We start from the raw sequence: 19,774 nt of genomic DNA, 5'->3' as shown, positions 1-19,774 counted from the left end.
ATCTAATTTAGTCAATTTTAGCCTTTATACTTTTTTTATTTTTGCAATTTCAGTCCTAACAACAATAATAGTTAAACTCATTAGGATCAAATTATGTTGTTAGCCTTGCACTATACATTAGTTGTGAATTTACTCCATATTCTTCAATTTGGTTATTTTTAGTTCATATATTTTTCAAATTTTAAAATTTTAATCTTGTCCAAAACAATAATTTTAAATCCATTAACTAAAATGATATAAATTTTTTGTGAATATTATGTGAAAATAATAAGGTGACATGATATTATACATGTGATAATATATTTATTGCATAAGATTTTTATAAAAAGTAATTTTGAACTCCAAATTAGAGTGTAAAAACAGAAGTCTATAACTTACACGTAGTAGATGTTATAATAACCAATAATTGAAATTTGACTTATAAATAAACTTCTTGAAACTAGACTTTTTTAATTCATATTAGTCTTAAATTTTGGTAATTTTTCTCAAATTTATCTCTAAATTTGGGTTAATTAAAGTGTGATGACCAGATATTTTAGAATTGAATCATATCATCACTTAAAATTTTTTAATTTTTTAAAATTATAATTTTACAATAAATTTTTATATTTATATTATTTTTAGATTATATATATTTATAATTTACATGGAAGTACCACATTATCAAATTTTTTAAAAAAAATTCCCAATCCCGAAACTAAAGGATGGAAATTGAAAAAAAAGAAACTAAATTTAAAGATTAGATATTAGTTTAGCCCTAGGAATTTGAATAGACAATATGATGATGCAGCCGCTATCCAAGAACATGTGCTAAACTTGTCATTTTATATAAAGACTCTTTTATTTATTTTCTAGATGAATTTTATATATGGTAGAATTAGGTAGCTTTGTCAAAAAAATTCCTAATAATACTAATAAATAAAGAAAAGTTAAATGGTCCAACATGGCTGAAACACGAGGGAGGGGTGGGTTGCTCTAGTTGTGGTTGAATGAATGAAAATTTAATACAAACATTTAATTCAAATCAACTGTTTGCGAATGAGAAAGGAGAGTTTAAGAAAGGAATAAGATGACCAAATAGTTGATGAAATATTTTTTTTTAAAGGAAACTGGGCTTTGATTAAAAACGAAACTAGTACAGAAAACAGTCCAAAAACAAAGAAAAAAAATAAATCCAAAAAAAAACCCTAAAAACCCAAACAAAAGTCCAGATTAAACAGCCCCAAACAAAAGGCAAAAACAGCAATGCCAAATCCTAATTTTGAGTTGTCATCTAAACCTTCTAGAAAGAAAACAAAAAGCTGAAGGGACGCCACTGATGTCGACAGATCAGAAAATCTTCTCCGGTAACCGTTAAGAGATCGTCGAACCACTACCTACCACACCCAAGAGGCTTGATTAACGAACGAGAACCTGTACCCCAACAGAGACGATCAAACTCTTCCCCAACCCCGCGGATTCCACAAACTCTTGAGCTCCTCCCACCTCCAATCCCCACCCCCGAATCAGATCCTTGTAAAAAGATACTCCATCTCCCACACTCATCCGATCGGAAGGCACAACTATCATTATCCACTATTGTCGAAGCAAAGAGAGGCACCCCTCCCGCCTATTAAGCATGATCCCCTCCCGGGAGACTCGCAGCTACCAATAGATGGGCCACCTGATTTGTAGCTCGGGGAACATGCACGAATCAACACCAACGAAACTACACAGCCATTGCATTGATACCTTTGATGTAAGGCCCAAGGGCCGACATATCATGATAAGGAGATAGGATCTTGCGGATCGCCATGAGAGAATCACCTTCAAAAATAGCCTCATGCAACCCCAGCCCCAGAACCAGTCGAATCCATGATAGCAAGCCAGGGCCTCTGCAGCAAAAGACGAAGGTACGTGACCACTGATTGTGGACCCATCACCATGCCCAAATGATCCCTAATGACAATACCCGCACAGGAAGTCTTTGCAGACGCATGGAAAACAACATCAAAGTTCACTTTTACACACATGTTAGATTCGGAGACCGCCACCGCTCAACACCGATCAGTCAACCAGGTAACTTCTCATTTACCGCGTCATATTCCAATAGATAGACCTGTACCCTACGAACAATTAAATGCATTTGGATAATATCATTGTCATGAATCTGTCAATTCCGCGCATGCCATATAAACCGCAAAGTACACACCATTTCCCAAATAACCTCACCAGTAGACACAGTGAAAACATACAGTAGCCAATCATGAAATGAGACATCCGATAATTCATTTGGCCACGTAATGTGTAGGACTCCCAAATATCCAAAATCGAAGGGCAATTGCGAAAAATATGTTCCAGAGTCTCGGCAGAGACACAAGGGCACATAGTGGATGCCCGCAATCTTCTGTTATATAGGTTATAGTAGTTAGGAATAAAATTGTTGAAAATTCGCCATACTATAGTTTTGATTTTTGTCGGAAGTTACAACTACCATAATTTGTTGTAAAATAGTTTATAAGAGTCTGTAGTCTCAAAATAGTTCGAAGAATAAGGAGTCTATAACCACTACAGACATAGAATTTTCCTGAAGGCTCAACCCCCCAACTAAGAAGTCTTCATGGGCATCCTGAGCAAGGGGAATACATAACACCCTATTTGCAATGGCTCAGCCCAGGACACTGGTAAGTCTTTGCTCGTCCTATTGCCTTGAATAATGACTAATGAACTCCGAAAAAAGTAAATATGGGGAACTAACCCCAGTTTGTTGCAAACATCTATCAGGCAAGCTCGAAATCCAAACATCATCCAAGATCCATATATTGGATCCTGTTCCCGCGCGCCAACAAAGGCCCATATGCAACAACCCCTTCGTAGACCAGATACTCTTCCATAGGTAAGAAGGGTAAGCTCTCAAACTAGCATGCATAAAATCACGTGGGTAATATTTTGCTTTTATGGCACAAGCTAACAAAGAAAATAGGTTTTTAATCAAACACAAACCTTGTTTTTCCAACAGAGCAATATTAAACTTTTCCAAATCCTGGAATCCCAAGCCACCATCGGGCTTCAAAGCGCATAGTTTAGGCCAAGCACACCAATACATACCGCCTTGACCTCCATTCTGTTTTCACCAAAATTGACTAATTATTTTTTCCAAATTAGTGCAAAAAGATGCAAGTAATAGAAAACAAGACATAGTAAAAGTAGGGATAGCTTGTAAGATGCTCTTGATAAAAACTTCCTTCCCACCTTTAGACAACGTCTTGACACACCAATTTTTGATTTAGGAGCGCATACAGTCTTTCAACCCTTGAAAAACTTATTGTTTAACACACCCTACCATATTAGGCAATCTCAAATACCTCTCAAGCTCAGTATAGATTCGGACCCCTAAACAAGTAAAAATAGAAGCTGCAAGAAACTCTTCAACATTGGAGTTGAGATAAATAACGAACTTGTCAAAATTGAGACACTGCCCTAAGGATCACCCATACATGGAAAGAATTTGTTTTAATACTAATGCACCCCCAATCGTGGCCTCCTCAAAAAGTATACAATCATTTGCGAATAGCAAGTGCGAAATCAGTGAGCCTCCACGACTAATTTGAGCCCCATGAACCATATTATCACGTAGCGCTTATTGCATAAGGGAGGACAACCTTTCACAGCAGATAAGAAAAAGGTATAGACTAAGTGGGTCTCCCTCCCGACGTCCCCGCCCTAGGGAAAACTGACGGCCTACCTCCCCATTCATGGTCACTGAGTAAGTAATAAAGTGATCACAATGAAGAAGAAGATTCACCCGGCGGTTGGAAAACCCCATTTTCAACATCATTTGCTTCAAAAAATCCCATTCCACCCTATCGTAAGCCTTATTCATATTCAACGTTAAGGCAAAGTGACCTTTTGTCCCATTACTTTTTCATCAAAACACATTAAAGATTTCATAGGCCAAAATAATGTTATTCGTAATCAGCCTCCTAGGAATGAATGCTTATTCGTAATCAACCTCCTAGTAATGAATGCACTTTAAGCCTCATCAACACACAAGTGCAAAACTGATTGAAATATATTGACCAGGACTTTTGACTTGATTTTATACGAGACAACACATAAACTAATAGATCGAAACTGTTGTCTGCAGGTTGGATTCAAAACTTTCGAAATCAGAACAATGTGAGTAATATTAATTGCCGCAAAAGACATGCCCTGTTTAAGATGCCATGACAATATTGACCAACATCAACACCAATGATATGCCAGTATTTTTTATAAAACAAAATAGGAAGCCCATCCGATTCTGAGGCCTTCGTTGGAGCCATAGATTTCAAAGCAAAAAGAATATTCGCACTCATAAACTAAGCCATAAACGCAACATTCATATTAACAGTAATACAATGAGCAACCCTCGCCAAGACACGACTTGGATCACCCAACCGACCATCCTCCTAAATTAAATAACCAACTCTATTATCCCTCTTTCTCTGGGTGCAGGATTTATGAAAAAACCCTGTATTTCGATCCCCTCAACTTCAACCAATTAACTCGAGCCCTTTGTTCCCAATACAACTCTTTCTTGTTAACCTCTAAATTCAACTCAATTTTTGTGCTCAAAAGCTCGAGTAAAGTCTCATCATCTTTGTCTACCATGTTAACATTTGTTAAATGAGAGCGCATGCGACGTAGATCACCATTCCGACTAGTGCACAAACTTGCGGCCCTTTATTTCAATCTTTAACAAAACAATGATAGTCGATGGGGAACTGCATCCACATTGCTCTCCCAGAGACAACGAATTTCCAGTTCACGAGACTCCTCCAAAATCCACCAAGCCTCAAACCGAAATACTTTACACTATAGCATAATGAGTACACAGTATTAATCAACAAAGGGCAGTGATTCGAAATGGAATTAGGCAAATGCTTGAGTGAAAAAGTCAGAAAAAGATCCCATCACGCTGAATTGGCAACCTCCTATCCAACCTCTTCTGGATGTTGTTATGAACAAAGTTCCCCCGTTCTCATGTAAACCAAGGACTAACAAACTCGATTGTCATGGGCATTGTTGCCAATGTAGGAGGACATAGGTTCGAGTGCGCTGAAGCGCATTATCCTCCTATTTATTGGTTAGGGGCTATGGATAATTTTAGGCATTGTGTCAAAAAGGAGCAAATATGATCAAAATCTATAATAAGCATATATCATTAATAATGATACTTGCAATTTAGTTTTTGTACTATTATTAAATCACTTATCTAATTTAATTTTACTTAATAGTTCGACTCGACAATCATTTATCTGACATGTAATTATTTAATTCTAATTTATGATAAAATCAATTTAATTAAAACCGACCTTGAATCGAATTTTTCAACACTAACGAAAATTAGATCGTTACAGAGTATCAACACTTTAGTGGAGTGCCTTTGACCTAAACAATGGTATCTATATATAGAGAAAAATGTACTAGTCTCAGTTGAACAAAGGGTAAATAAATCATATTATTTTAATAAAAAAACACACATATTCTCTCATGGGAATACATAGGGCAATTGCACCCATCTTTAGAATTTGGGGTAGCTGTCCCTTATTACTGAGATGAGCCTTTAGGCCTGTCTTTCATATTAGGTATTAATTATATATGTTATCTAGTTTTTAATTCAATTTATATAATTTATCAATCTAATAATAATTTTTTTCTTAAAAATATTATTTAATTTAATTAATTTTCTAATTAATTTATTTTTTCAATCCAATTCTAATTCCATTAAAGTCATGAAGACTTTGTCGTACTATAGTCTGTGAGTAAATGAATTTAATTAGCTTGTTCACTAAAACGCAGTGACTAATTAATTTAATTTTCACTTCAAACTTTAATTATTTAATTTCAAACAATTAAATAATAATTCGAAGAAATTAATTTATTCTTTAAGTCATCTTAGTACGGGATTCGGATGATGTTCCCGTTTGTTTCTCCCAAAAATATACTCATTAAGAATTTTAATCATATAAATTATAACCCATAATTCTTTTTATACAATTTTTAATTTTTTTTCTAAAGTCAGAACAGGGGATTCTGAGATCATTCTGACCTTATCTCAAAAAATTCAAATATCTCATAATATGAGATTCTTTTGCTTACACCATTTCTTCTATGTGAAACTAGACTCAATAAGATTTAGTTTCAAGTTTTATTCAACCTCTAATATGATTCCCACAATTTTTGGTGATTTTTCAAATTTATACAATTGATGCTATCCAAAACTGTTTTATTGCAAATTTTACTCTTTCATGATTTCTTTATATTAACATTTATTTCGACACACATAACACCAAAGCATATCCATAACTAGCTATTCCAATAGCTAATAATTATCATGTATTTACATGTCATTCATTGGCCAATTTCACCTATACATCAACAACAAAGACTTAAACATATCATGTCTCAATTTAATTTTCCCTAAAAGCCTCACACAATCATCAATCAAATTTACTACATATTTATACCTCATAAGTATAGACCTACAATCACAAGGTCATCACAAGATCATTCTCATAAGTATGACTTACTCATTTACATTCTTGCCAAAATGTCCAATATACATCGAGTTCATTACTCATGAATTTTTCGTAAATACCTGTATCCTTTCAACATGACTATACCTTGTCTTTTCTTTAACATAATCTTTGGATTACCTGTTGAACCACTTGGAATAGTAAGGATACTCAAGAAAACTCATACATAATGTATCGTACCAATGTCATGTCACAAACATGGTCTTACATGGAAATCTCGTATCGATGCCAATAGCCCCAGCTATGGTCTTACACGAAATCTCAAATCGATGCCAATAGCCCAGCTATGGTCTTACACAAAATCTCAAATTGATGTCATATCCCATATATGGTCTTATACGGGATCTCAAATCGATATTGGAACATCATCAACCGAATTCACAAAGCAATTATACAATTCATGCTATATGAAAACATTAAATACATAATAATGTGATGTTGCATTATTTACACACGAACTTACCTCGGTAGCTTAATCGGTGAAAAGGACTTATTCGTCATATTTTTTGTTTTTCCCCCTTTCTAAGTCTGAATCTCGTCTTCCTTGATCTATAACAAAACATTTGAATTATTTATTCATCATGCTATTCAAATTAGCTCAATTTCACATTTTTGGTAAAATTACATTTTTACCCCTAAAGTTTGTCATATTTACACTTTTTCCCCTAGGCTCGTAAAATGAATTTCTTTCAATTTCTTTACTACCCATGCTTAATTGAACCTTTTTCATGCGTATAGCAGCCCACATATTTCACTTATTCACTCTTTTACCACATAATTTATCACATTTCTCAATTTAGTCCTAAATCGACATTTTTATCAAAAATTATTTTACAAATGTTGTTTATCTAACAAGAAGGATGCATTTCCTATCATCAATTATCAAAATACACATATATTAATCAATGGAAAAATTTTCAAACTTTAACAGTTTTGGAAACGAAGGTACGGAATAGCTAAATCGAATTACCACGACTTCAAAAACGTAGAAATCATAAAAAAATAGGATAAAAACCGTACCTAAATGGGCTACAGAAGCTTGGCTGAATGTTTGCTCATCCGTGGCTGCCCATTTTCTTCATAAACGGTTGAAGAAGAAAGAAAAAAAAACGATAGCTTTTAAATTTTGTCTTATTATACCTTTATTAACTTAATTACCAATTTGCCCTTTTCTTTTCAAACTAATTTTAAAAAATACCAAACAAATATCTTCCACTAACTTATTAATGGGCTAATTTCACATAAGGACTTCCACTAAAAATTCTATAGCTATTTAATACTTATAGTTTCTAGAACTCAAGTTTTGCACTTATTATGATTTAGTCCTTTTGACTAAATTGAGTGCCCAAATGTCAAAATTTTTGTACGAAATTTTCACAGAATAATCCCATAATATTGTAGACCATAAAAATATAATAAAAATAAAACTTTTCTTGTTAGATTTGTGGTCCCGAAACCACAGTTTCAACTAGACCCAAAATCGAGCTGTTACAGAATGAGTTACAGGACAGATCGATTGAATATATATAATTAAGGCTCAAATAATTAGAATTAAGTTCCAGCTCTTTGTCTATTAATTACAACATTATTTAGTCATAGAGTCATCCTACTAAAGTACCATGACTGAGTTCTCCCTTATTATATACAATTACGAAAGCTATTTATTAAATGCTTGTTCAATAACTTTGCCATATGTGTGTTACTAGAGTTGTCCATGGGTTGGGACGTGTTCATGCTAGGTCGAGTAATAAATTTAGGCCCATTTTTTAGGCTCCAGCCCAACCCGAAAAATGAGCCTAAAATTTTTCTAAGCCCGGCCCAGATAAAAATGCTAAAAATTGAGCTCAGCCTAGCTTGCCCGTATTAAAAATTTTATATTATTTTTATATAAAAATAAATTTAAAAATATAATATATAAAATACACTAAAAACATAAAAAAATAAATGTTTCCCAACAATTGTAAATATATATATACTTAAATACCACTAAAATAAGTGTAATTTAGCAAGCAAATACCTCTACATTAGTAACAAAATTAATAATAAAATAAGAGTCATACAATATCCAAACAATAAAAATAATATAATACCAATATAATAGTGAAATGATAGCAAAATAATGAAAAAATAGTAAAAAATAGTACCAATTTTTTTCAAATTCGGGCTGGGTCGAGCCCAGGCAAAAAAAACTTACTGAGGCCCAACCGTTTAGAAATGGGCATTATTTTTATCCAAGCCTATTTTTTTGGGGCCTATATTTTTACTCAGACCCTCCCAATTTTTAGGTGTGGCCTGACCCATGGACAAGTCTATGTGTTACCCTTATCGAATATCTTAAATCTCTTTGGGTTAAATCTGTTTACCCAATGTGGTCCTACTTTGTCACATGGTAATCATTACATCTTCTTCAAAAAAAATCAATTACTAATAAATAATAATTAAATCATTCGTTATAGACAAATGACTCATGACCATGTTACTTTTTCATCTATTATGTAACGTCGATGAGAGAATAGTATTTACCTTTTATTGGACTGTGGATTCCACTATTGTAAGGGAATCTATGTCATGCTGAAGTTGTATACCCAACTTACCAACTTCCAAATCTATTACCAATTGAGTTCAGGCTTTTAATACATCAAAGTATGTAAGTCATGCGCATAGAGTCCGTTACTTACTAAAAATTGAGATAAGTTACACAATGAATGCCATAAGCGAATAAATCAATAAAAAAATCTAGAATTTATTATGTTTAGGTTTTGTCCAATGTATTGCCAGTCTATACAATCACATTTATGTCTCTATCTCTAGGAGCCATTCACTCCGATGCTCAAGACAAAATGCCTCTCTAATTGGACTTGATAGACGACATAATTGTCTTCTAATGAACTATTTAGATTATCTACTAATATAAGTTATCTTATTGTATTACTATCTAACCACATAATACAACTTAATATTAGTTAAATATTAAATAATTAGTGAATTAATATTTGCTTACATTTTACTTTGTATGCAAAAATAAATTTTAATGAGAATGATAGAAAGAATTTTATTAAATCAATATGTTTGAAAATTTTCAAATACATTTAACGATATTACTACAATAAGAGCACTAGATCCCAATAAAATATTAAGTTATTTATCACAAAGATTGTTGTTTTGTTCTCACAAAATATCTTTATTGCTCCATTTGTTATTGTTGAAGATCTATTAACACCATTCTTAGCCAAATAGCTTAACAAGTAGCTGAAGTTGTAGCGACGTACTCAGCTTCTTAGGTTGATAATGTTGTTGTAGCTTGCTTCTTATAACTCCACGTGATGACTTTGCTAAGGCATTTCGTATGTCATCCAACGGACTTGCAGAATTGTTGTCTATGAAACCAAGAAATCTGAAATCGGAGGGTTTTAAGTACCAAATGTCATAACTCCAAGGTTACTAACCACTAACACAGCAAAAATAAAAAATAAAAAAGTGGTTTTGAATCAATCTTTCTACAATTGATAATTATGTGTATATATATATGGAGACTTGAGGTTGAGAGAGACTATATTGGTGATATATGTGTGCGTCTGCGTGTGTATATATAACACATGCAAATGTGATCTTTGTGCATATTCTTTTTCTTTTTTTTTAATACCTAGGGGTGGGTGAAAATGCTGCCGCCGGAGGTTGATACACATTTTCGAGAGAAATCAAGCAATATTAATGACCTGGAAATAAAATATGGAAAAGTATACGAAGACAACCTTTTGAAAGCTTTTTTCATTGAAGTGATATTTTCTTTGCAAAGAACAACAATGTGCGCTATTTCCATATTGATGTGTCTCTCAACCCAGTCCTTGTTTATGACTGAAAGGTGGAGTTAATAAGATTAAGGAAATTAGACTGTTTGATCATAAGAACACGACGCCTTCTCCCAATCCAAGAAGTCAACCATGGTGGATCACCCGAGACAACTCGATACCCTGCATTTGCGTACAACGTGCGAGCACCCAAGTCATCTTCGTAAGCCCGAAGGACAAGATACTTGAAACCCCATAAAACCGACAGCATCTCACAAGCTTTCAACAAACAACTGCCGATCTTCCTCCTCCTGTTAATTTATAACCATAATAATTACAGCCCACGCAGTACTATGGCTAAGAAACAAACAAACATATATATGGTACGTACCGAAAGCGTTTGGAAACAGCGAGTCCCGAAACATAAAGGTATTCGTCAGCCCCCTGAAGGTGTTGAAGAACAGCCTCGTCTCTCAACGCCGTCACATCCACCACGCCTACTAGCTCTGTTTTCGATTCAGAATTAGCATCCGAGGGAGACTCCGCCACTAAACATGCATACCTATTCAATATATATACTTAATTAATTAAATTAACATCCATGTAATAATATGAAATTTTATTTTTTTTATATACCTGTTTGGAGGTGAGTTCCTAAGTTTGTACATGAGCCCTGCCAGTACTTCCGCCTGTTAATCAACAACAAGTGCATTGAATCTCTTAATTTGTTCTTCTTTCTGTTTTTTTTTTTCTTTTCGTATTTAGCAGTAAAAATCATACAAATCCTAACTACTTTCCCCATTATGTATTCCATTGCGTTATCGTAGCATATGTACTTTGGGATTTTCATGCAGTTGGGTACTCCTGTTTAATAATTCAGAGATATTGAGATTATTTATTAGCTACCTAATTAATTAATTGAAGGTTAATATTCAGGGCCAAGCCAAAATGTCTTTTAGGGGCGCAGATATTTGTGTTTGACTTATATTTCTATGATTTTTAAAAATTAACATTTTAAAAAGATCATATTTTAATTTAAATTTTATAAATTTCAAAATTTAAAACAACAATTTCCCATTATAAGGGCCTTGACCCCTCTCTTCCTCCGGTTAATATTTGATTCATTGATATTGTTTATATATGGATAAATTATTAGTTGTTAAATTTTTTCTTTAATTTGTCTAGTGAGCTCCAAACAACAATTTGATAAATGTTATGATGGATCAATACCCATTGACAAGTAAAAAAACATATATTATATCTAAATTGATATAATAATCAATGTCACAAATTGGAGAAGAAAACTGTTTGAATTTTAATTTATAGATTTGTGAAAACTATTTCATGTAAAAAGTTGTAAAAGAAAAATAGAATGAAAGCTTTCCATTGAATGACTTAAATGAAAATTATCGAATAATCAATAACTATTTTGTAATTTTTTTTTTAAGATAGTGAAGAAAACGTTAGTAATTCAGTCACAATTTACCCTCTATATATACTGATATGTTGTATAAGCTAACTAATTGATTACGGGTTAATATGGTATATAAATTTGTTCACTATCAATTGAAAATCTAGTTTTAAAATTTTTATGATATGTGATTATCTTAGCTCACAGAACTACACAAATACAACCCATCAATTAAACCATATAGCTAATTTTACTCCAAAATACAAATTATGCCAAAATTTTAGTCAAGACAGTGGGTGAATCGAAGTATATGGCCCCGGGAAAATAAACAAAAAGGAAATCGCAAAGAAAAAGAAATATGTAGGAACAAGAATGGAAGGAAAATGAAGAAAACCTGGAAGAACTGAAAGAATAAATCATCAAAGAAGGCCATTGGTTGGTGGAATGCTTCTGCCTGAATTTCTGCAACCTTCTTAATCTCGGGTTGATCCTCCTCCAATCTCCTTACTTTCCATCCATACTCGCTTGCCAAATACAAAGGCTCCTGCTCCTCTTTCTCTTCCCATCTTCCATTATTATCTTCCTCCGCATTTCCAGCCAGCTCCACACCCGGCTTTGCTGCTGCTGATGAAGAAGAAGAAGTGCAGCACTGCACCACACACCCATTCCCGCTTGCCCTTCTCTTGCCATAGATTTTCCACCTTCCTTGACGATGATTGCTGAGTTTAATGGAAGCGTAGGCTTGGTGGTGCAGGCGAGCCTCAGTCCACACACTTGTTGACGTAAAAGAGTGGTGCCTCAGTAAGTGAGCCATAATACATCACACTGTTTTTCTGAGTGGAAACTTTCATGATGGAATTGGACTTTGTGAGCATTGTCTTACAACCACTATTTTCTCTGTCTCCTACATAATTATTTTATTTATTAACCCTAATTTATTAATCGAATTTTTTTTAAGAAAAAACTTGAGTGTCAGAGTTGTGGTTCAAATCAATTGTATTTATTGTTACCATTTTAATTTTTATTTTTTCAAATCTTCCGTTTATTTCGTGGCTGAGAGAATGGAAAAGGAAAAAAATCTAACAGTACATTTTTTCTATATAATGATACAGATGTATATTTCGTGCGTTGAGAAAAGGTTTTATATGTTCTTAATAATTAAAGAATAAATAGTAGGTAAAGGGATAAGGTGGGTACTGGGTAGCATGTACAAGGGGACCGAGTAGGCTTAGGACCATAAATAAACACTTCAGACGTGCTGAATTTTAAGCCTAACACGTGGAGATGGTTGAATTCAGGCCCGTTAATAGGTTGATATTAATAGCCCATGATCTTGACATGGGCTTCTAAACCGAAACACATCCGATTTAGGATTAAGATGTATGTCACAAATCTAGAGTTTAATCCAGCAATCCATCTGATTTTAGGTGGAGATTTCGCTTCAAATTGCTTAAGTTTGTCCAAGTAAGATATTGAAGTTAGAAAACTATTAAGTGAAACAAGTAGAAAATAAGATAGTGGAGAATCCTAAAGAATTCTGTAAGGCACCAAAACTAGAAACATATCATACTAAACAAGTAAAAAGTAAGAAGAAATTTTAGGTGGTATTTGGAAAGCCACTCAATAATTAGATTCGGTTGTAATTGCTTGTAATTACATATAGGTGAATCTAGGGGACTGGTAGGGGCTTTGACCCCCCTTAAAATGAAAAATTATTATTTAGGCCCTTTAAAAAGTTTTAAAATTATAAATTAGTAAATATAAAATTGTACTTTGGTCCCCCTAAAATTATAAAAATTTGATTTAATTCTTTAAAAATTATAAAGATATAAACTATAAAATAAAATAAAATTCCATTCGGCCCTCTTAAAAAATTATTTTGGTTTCGGCCCTGCACACAGGTGGCATGTTTAGATAACCATTATAATTGGTGGGTTCCATTGACTAGTCTGAATTGGGTGTAATTGGTACACCCCAACTAATTTTTAGAGGGAAAGGTGAGAATTTGAGTAATTACATGGGTAAATGCACTCAAATACATTTTTCTTATAACTTTCTAAATACTCATACATTATTTAACTTTAAAAAATTATTTTTTATACAAATTTAAGCTATAAAAATTATTATAAACATGAGTATGCGTGAGTGTTTGGGATGGTTGTGGTAAAAAAATTTCTAAAATTATATTATGAATTCGAAAATTATATTCTTTAAATCTTAAAAAAATTCAAAAGTTATGGCAAAAAAATATATTATAAAAAATAATTTACGAGTTATATAAGCGTTGCAATATACTTATTTATTAAAAAATTATTGGTAAATAATTTATTTACATGTCCATGTTATTTATCATAAAAAAATTATATAATTATTTATAAAAAGAGTGTTATAATTTTTTGCCATACCTTATTTATAAAAAATAACATTTTAAAGCTACGACCAAAATTATATTATTTACAATAAGTGCTATGAAACTTTTTGAAAGTTTATAAAATATTTGTTATAAAAGTTATATATTATAAATTTTATATTATTTATAATCTAGTTTACATATTATAAAAAGAGTTATAACTTAACATAAGCCTTTCTTCAAATTAATTTTATATAAATTTTTATATCAAAACTACGTATTGTTAGCAACATGAACCTAAAGATTATGTGGTAGATGCTAAACATGCATATACAAAATATTTTTTCAAAGCATATTATTTGAGAAAATAGAGTCAAACACAAACACTAGAGACAGCTCAGGAAATTTTTAATTTGAGACATTTAAAACTTCAAAATGTGGTTGAAAGGACATTTGTTGTTCTAAAAAATATATTTTCTATATTAACATCATCTCAATGTAGCATAAAAAAAAAGGTTAGATTGTACTAGCATGTTGCATATTCATAACTTTATTCGTAGGTGGAATTAAGATGATCCATACTTTCAAAAGTACATGGAAGAATGAGAATTTAATAATCTTAATTATACAAACTCAGATAACGATGATGATGATGAACTCGGTTAAGGAACAACAAACGATGATAAGAAGTACATGTTAAATGTTAAAGAGTGAATTGTTGGAAAAATCTGGTTAAGAAAATGATTTACAATTATAAGGAAAATTTAAAAAAATTCAAAACAAAGTTAGTTTGTGATATTTATAGCAATAAACTTTTATCAAAAAGTACATGTGTTTTGTACAAGATGGATTCGAGTCGATCTTGTTTTCAACCAAACGACTTTTTCCACTATCCTCGTACCTTGAATTGCGTCAAGTGTGGGCTCGAACAACACAAACCAAACACAAAACAAGAAATGATATTATTACTTTCAATAGGAAATTAATTCTCTTAATAAAAACTGAAGAATATTGTAATTCCTTGAAAATATAATTTATTCTAAGTAAATAAATTACTACTATTTTTTAGCTGAATAACGATAACTCAATAATTAAGAAGTGTGTGTATTAGGTTAACTGGTGCCATCTATTTATAGGGAGAGATAGAATAATTATAGTTGAAAAAGACTTAAACAAGTAATATTATTTTAATAAAAAAATGCACTCCTACTCTAAGTTAAGTAGGGGGGCGGCATACCCTAGTTAATAATACTAGTGTTGTCGCCCTTTTCATCTATCGTGAGGGGTTTTAGACCTCTTATAAATCGGGTCTAATTATATATGTTTCCTGGACATTTGACCTAACACTTTATAATTTAATCCAACCCAATATTTATTTTCTATTTACCAAAATAAATATAATTAATTAATTAATTAAATTAACTAAATCAATTTATCAATTAAATAATTTTCTTAACCTAATTCTAATTAAATCATGTCAACTTTAGGATAAAAGAATCTATAAGGAAATGTATTCAATTTGCTTATTCAACACACAATTATAATTCCATTTTCAAACATTAATTATTTAATTATAATTAATTAAATAATCATTTAAAAATCTTAAATTAATTCTCAAGTTATTTCTATACTTGGTGAGAAAACGTATTCATTTGTAAATGTGACCCATTTATCTAATTTCATCATTTCCATTCATTTCTATTCATTTGGTTCTACATGCAATTCATTTATAGTTTCAATGAGCTAGCAAAGGGACTGATTGGACATATATAATTAAGGCTCAAATAATTTATAATTAAGTTTCAACTTTTCGCCTATTAATTATGTTAGCTTTGATTTTTAATTGTTTTCATATAACAAACTTAATTATAAAATCACTTAATCAAATTTGCATAAATTATTTCAATCTTATTCAAATTTATATTCAAGTGTTACAAACTCAAAAACAAAGTTTCTAAATGACTTAAACTTTCTACAAAAGTTTTTGAGAACCCTCAAGTCCTTTGAAATGTTTCTAAGCCAATTTTTTAAAGGTTTCTGGTCTTGTCACCAGACACAAGCTTATCTGTCTCGAGATAAACCAAAATTGAAGCTAAAATTGCTTTAAAGGAACCTTGTATCAAGAAAAAAAGTCACTTTGTCTTGAGACCGACCAATATCAAAGCTAAGGTAAGCTACAATGGATCCCTGTCTCCAGTCAAAAGGCCTTTTATCTCGAGACAACCAAACATCGAAGCAAAGGTTTGCTTTAGGGGAGCCTTATCTCAAGACATATGATGAATTGTCTTAAGACATGGTGCAAAATGTCTCGAGATAATTTATTTATGTCTCAAGGCCTTTAGCTCCAACGATCATATTTTTGTTCTTACTGTCTTGAGACACAACTATTGTAGGCTGCATTAAATGCACGAAATAAATGCTCCTAATTGCTTGAAACTCGTGTCTCGAGACACAACTATTGTAGGCTGCATTAAATGCACGAAATAAATGCTCCTAATTGCTTGAAACTCCTTCCAACGACTCCAAACATCCATAATATAATGAAAAGGTATAAATTCCATTCAAGGATTCTCATGAAGACAAGAAACAAGTGCACAAAGATCAAGAGCTTAATTCCAAGCATTTCTCATTGTTATTCTCATTTTTTTTCTTGGACACATTTGTGGGTTAATTTGTTGTTCATTTTTTCAAGTGTTTTATTGATATCCATCAACCTTCTAGAGGTGATAATCCTTTCAAATCTTTATTCCTGATTTTTTTAAGGATTTACATAAGGTTTTGGGTAGAAAACCTTATTGGGAAATGACCCATCTTGCCTTGTGAAAACATAGAGATTGTAAAGATTAAACATTATCCTTAAAAGGTTGAACTAGTGAATTTGGAAAATCCTTAGTTTTGGCTGTTGGATCAGGTGCCCTAAGTGTAGTATTTTCGTTTATGCACACTTGTAATTTTTTTAACAGATTGATTAATAAAATAATTCATGTATTACATTAGTATACTTTGTATAATGTCATCATGTGGTTTTTTCATTTAAAGCAAGATAGAAGCAAATATTAGCTCATTGGTTGTCTAATGTTTAACTAATACTAAGCAGTATTACGTGTGTAATAGCCCGTTTTCAGTGAAATCGGAACAATGATTTTGGGACCACAAATCTGAGTCCAAAAGAGAATTTATTTTAATACTATTTTATGATCTAACGTATGATAGGAATATCTTATTAAATTTCGTTAAGAAAAAAATTACCAATTACATGTTTAATTAATAAGAGGACCAAATTGCATAAAATGCAAAAGTTGACTTCTAGTAGCTATAAGTATCAAATAGCTATGGAATTCAAAATTGGAGGTCCTTATAAGTAAATAGACCTTTAAGAGGAGTTAGTAGATAAGTCTGATGATTCATCCATGGAAATTTAAGGGAAAAAAGGACTAAATTAGAAAGTAAATAAATAAAAGATGATAAATAAAATACATATCTAATATCATCATTTTATATCATATTTCCCAAAATTAAATACATGGAAACCCTAGTTAAGAGAAGAGAACTCAAGTAAGATTACTTGGCTTAATTGAGTAAGTAATCTTGTCCCGTTTTTAGTAATTTTTATATTTCCGATATCGTACTAGCTTAATCAAGCTATCTCGGGGATTAATTTGTAAAGTTATCAAAGTATTAAAGATTTTCATGGATGAAATGCATGAATTATGAAATTTATGGTAGAAAATAAAATTTTGTTGATAGATAAACAACTTTTGTAAAGTGAATTTTGATGAAACTGTGATTTCGGGACTAAATTGTAAAGATGTCAAATTTATGGAAAATTTTTTTTCCAAATTTTATGAATTACATGTAAAAATCAGTTAGGCTTGGAATAAGGGTTAAATTGCATGAATTTTATTTTTTCGAGCCCAAGGACAAAATTGTCATTTATTAAAAGTATATGGGTAAAACGATAATTTTGCCTAAGATGTGAATTGAATTGAATTGAATATGAATATGAATATGAATTGTATTAAATTAAGTAAAATTTACTCGTATAGATCCAGATATACAAAATACAAAATTAGATCGAGGAAAAGAGAAAGTGTCAGATTAGTAGACAACAAATCAACGAACACTTGTCAAGGTAAGTTCGTGTAACTAAATTGTGTATATTTATATGTTTGAACTGGATGTTGTAAATGTGAATTGTATAAAAGCCATATGTATGAAATTGATCACATATCCAATAATACTTGTTAAATAATAAGTCTCATTTAGATAAATGAGATTCGAGGGATACAGAGTTCCCGAATTGGTTGTGGTCCTGCATATGTTGCGAACACATTATAGCACGAAAGAGCATCTCGTTATTAGCTCTTGTAAGCTGTAATGGCCTAAATTTTCAAGGGTGTCGAAATGGTGATTCGAGATTACTAAATTCGACAAATGAGTAGAAAATATTATTAATTTAGTGAGTATAAGTTAAATGTGAAGTTAGGAAAGTTTTTGAAATAGTGAATAGTGCATTAGAAATAAATATTAAAATAATTAGAATAAAAAATGAGGTATCGAGACCTCAGAGAATTTAAACCGAGCCATAAATATTTTTATAAATATTTATGGAGTGTTAAAATTTTAGTATTAAAGTTTCATTAAGAAATTTTAAAGTTTCGATAATTAATTGAACAAAAAGGACTAAATTGTAACAAATGTAAAATTATGGGAAATGATTAAATAGCTTAAATGATAAAAGAAAGAGGGCTTAAAAGGAAAATAGACCCAATTTCTATTTGGGCTGGACGGCAAAGGCATGAAATCAACAAGAAAATAAGGAGAATTAAGGGCAAAATTGGAATATTGCAAAATTTACTTAATAAAACTAGGATCAAAGTGGAATTATCTAGATTTCTCTTTATTTTTCTGCATTCTCATCAGCAAAAACACCATAGAAGGGTTTCCTTAAGCTTGTTGTCCATATTTTTACTGCAAGTAAGTTCAATTCTTGATTATTTCTTGAAATTTTTGTGTTTTTGTGACTTTTACAACTAGGCCCAGTTGTTGAATTTATTAGTTTTTGATTCTATGAAAGAAATAGAAAGTTGCTATGAATATGTGCTGGAAGTATATGATGATTTAGGATGCAATTAGAGCTTTAAATTGTTTATATGCTGATTTTATTGAAAGAATTGAATAGGAAGTGAATGTTTGTGACCTAACAGCAAAAGAGTTTGAAGTTAGGGTTTTATGTGAAAATTATGAATTTCAATAGTTGTGAAATAACTTATAATTTCTATTAAAGTACTAATTGTGAAATTTGGGGGGTTAATTGAGCAAGGACTGAATTGTATGAACTGTGAAATTTGGGGCAAAATGGAAATCAATATTTTGCACTAAAATAGTTTTGGACAGCAGCAGTAGTCTAACTTTGAAAAATCACCAAAAAATGTGAGAATCGAATTAGAGAATGAATAAAATATGAAATTAAAGCTTATTGAGTCTAGTTTCTCATAGAAGAAATGGTGTAAGCAATAGAATTGTAAATCATGAGATATAATAAATTTTGTGAGATAAGGTCAGAATGACTTCGGGTTCCCCTGTTCTAAATTTGGAAAATCATCAAAAATTGAAGAAAAATAATTAGGGGATTAAATTTATATATTTAAAATATTAAGAGAAA

The 19,774-nt window shown here is 31.6% G+C and overlaps 1 protein-coding gene and 2 long non-coding RNA genes across 4 annotated transcripts; 1 reads left to right on the top strand and 2 right to left on the bottom strand.

Annotated features, from left to right (window-relative positions):
* The first annotated feature begins 1,085 nt into the window (after positions 1 to 1,085).
* Positions 1,086 to 5,195, top strand: LOC107900667 (uncharacterized). The gene is made up of 3 exons (XR_001684997.2): positions 1,086 to 2,058; positions 2,291 to 2,663; positions 2,764 to 5,195. It is a non-coding gene; the product is annotated as an uncharacterized lncRNA (long non-coding RNA).
* Positions 2,598 to 7,668, bottom strand: LOC107900666 (uncharacterized). Its single transcript, XR_001684996.2, has 5 exons — positions 7,581 to 7,668; positions 7,024 to 7,109; positions 3,232 to 6,680; positions 2,983 to 3,103; positions 2,598 to 2,897 (listed from the first exon to the last, which is right to left on the bottom strand). It is a non-coding gene; the product is annotated as an uncharacterized lncRNA (long non-coding RNA).
* Positions 7,669 to 9,586: 1,918 nt separating this feature from the next.
* Positions 9,587 to 12,868, bottom strand: LOC107900669 (uncharacterized). Of its 2 annotated transcripts, XR_001684999.2 has the most exons (5): positions 12,154 to 12,868; positions 10,985 to 11,037; positions 10,740 to 10,910; positions 10,313 to 10,659; positions 9,587 to 9,954 (listed from the first exon to the last, which is right to left on the bottom strand). XR_001684999.2 is itself a non-coding variant. In XM_016826336.2 (4 exons), exons 1-4 carry the CDS (start codon positions 12,571 to 12,573, stop codon positions 10,410 to 10,412), a joined length of 894 nt encoding a protein of 297 aa, XP_016681825.1. In that variant the 5' UTR covers positions 12,574 to 12,868; the 3' UTR covers positions 10,301 to 10,409. The 2 variants fall into 2 exon arrangements, 1 of the variants encoding a protein (XP_016681825.1); XM_016826336.2 differs by lacking the exon at positions 9,587 to 9,954 and having other exon boundaries at positions 10,301 to 10,659.
* Between the last annotated feature and the right edge of the window lie 6,906 nt (positions 12,869 to 19,774).

This window comes from Gossypium hirsutum, chromosome D08, assembly GCF_007990345.1.
Source record: "Gossypium hirsutum isolate 1008001.06 chromosome D08, Gossypium_hirsutum_v2.1, whole genome shotgun sequence".
NCBI classification, from domain to species: Eukaryota; Viridiplantae; Streptophyta; class Magnoliopsida; order Malvales; family Malvaceae; genus Gossypium; species Gossypium hirsutum.
Note: the sequence above shows the minus strand (reverse complement) of the source record. Positions and strands in the feature narration are given on the sequence as shown.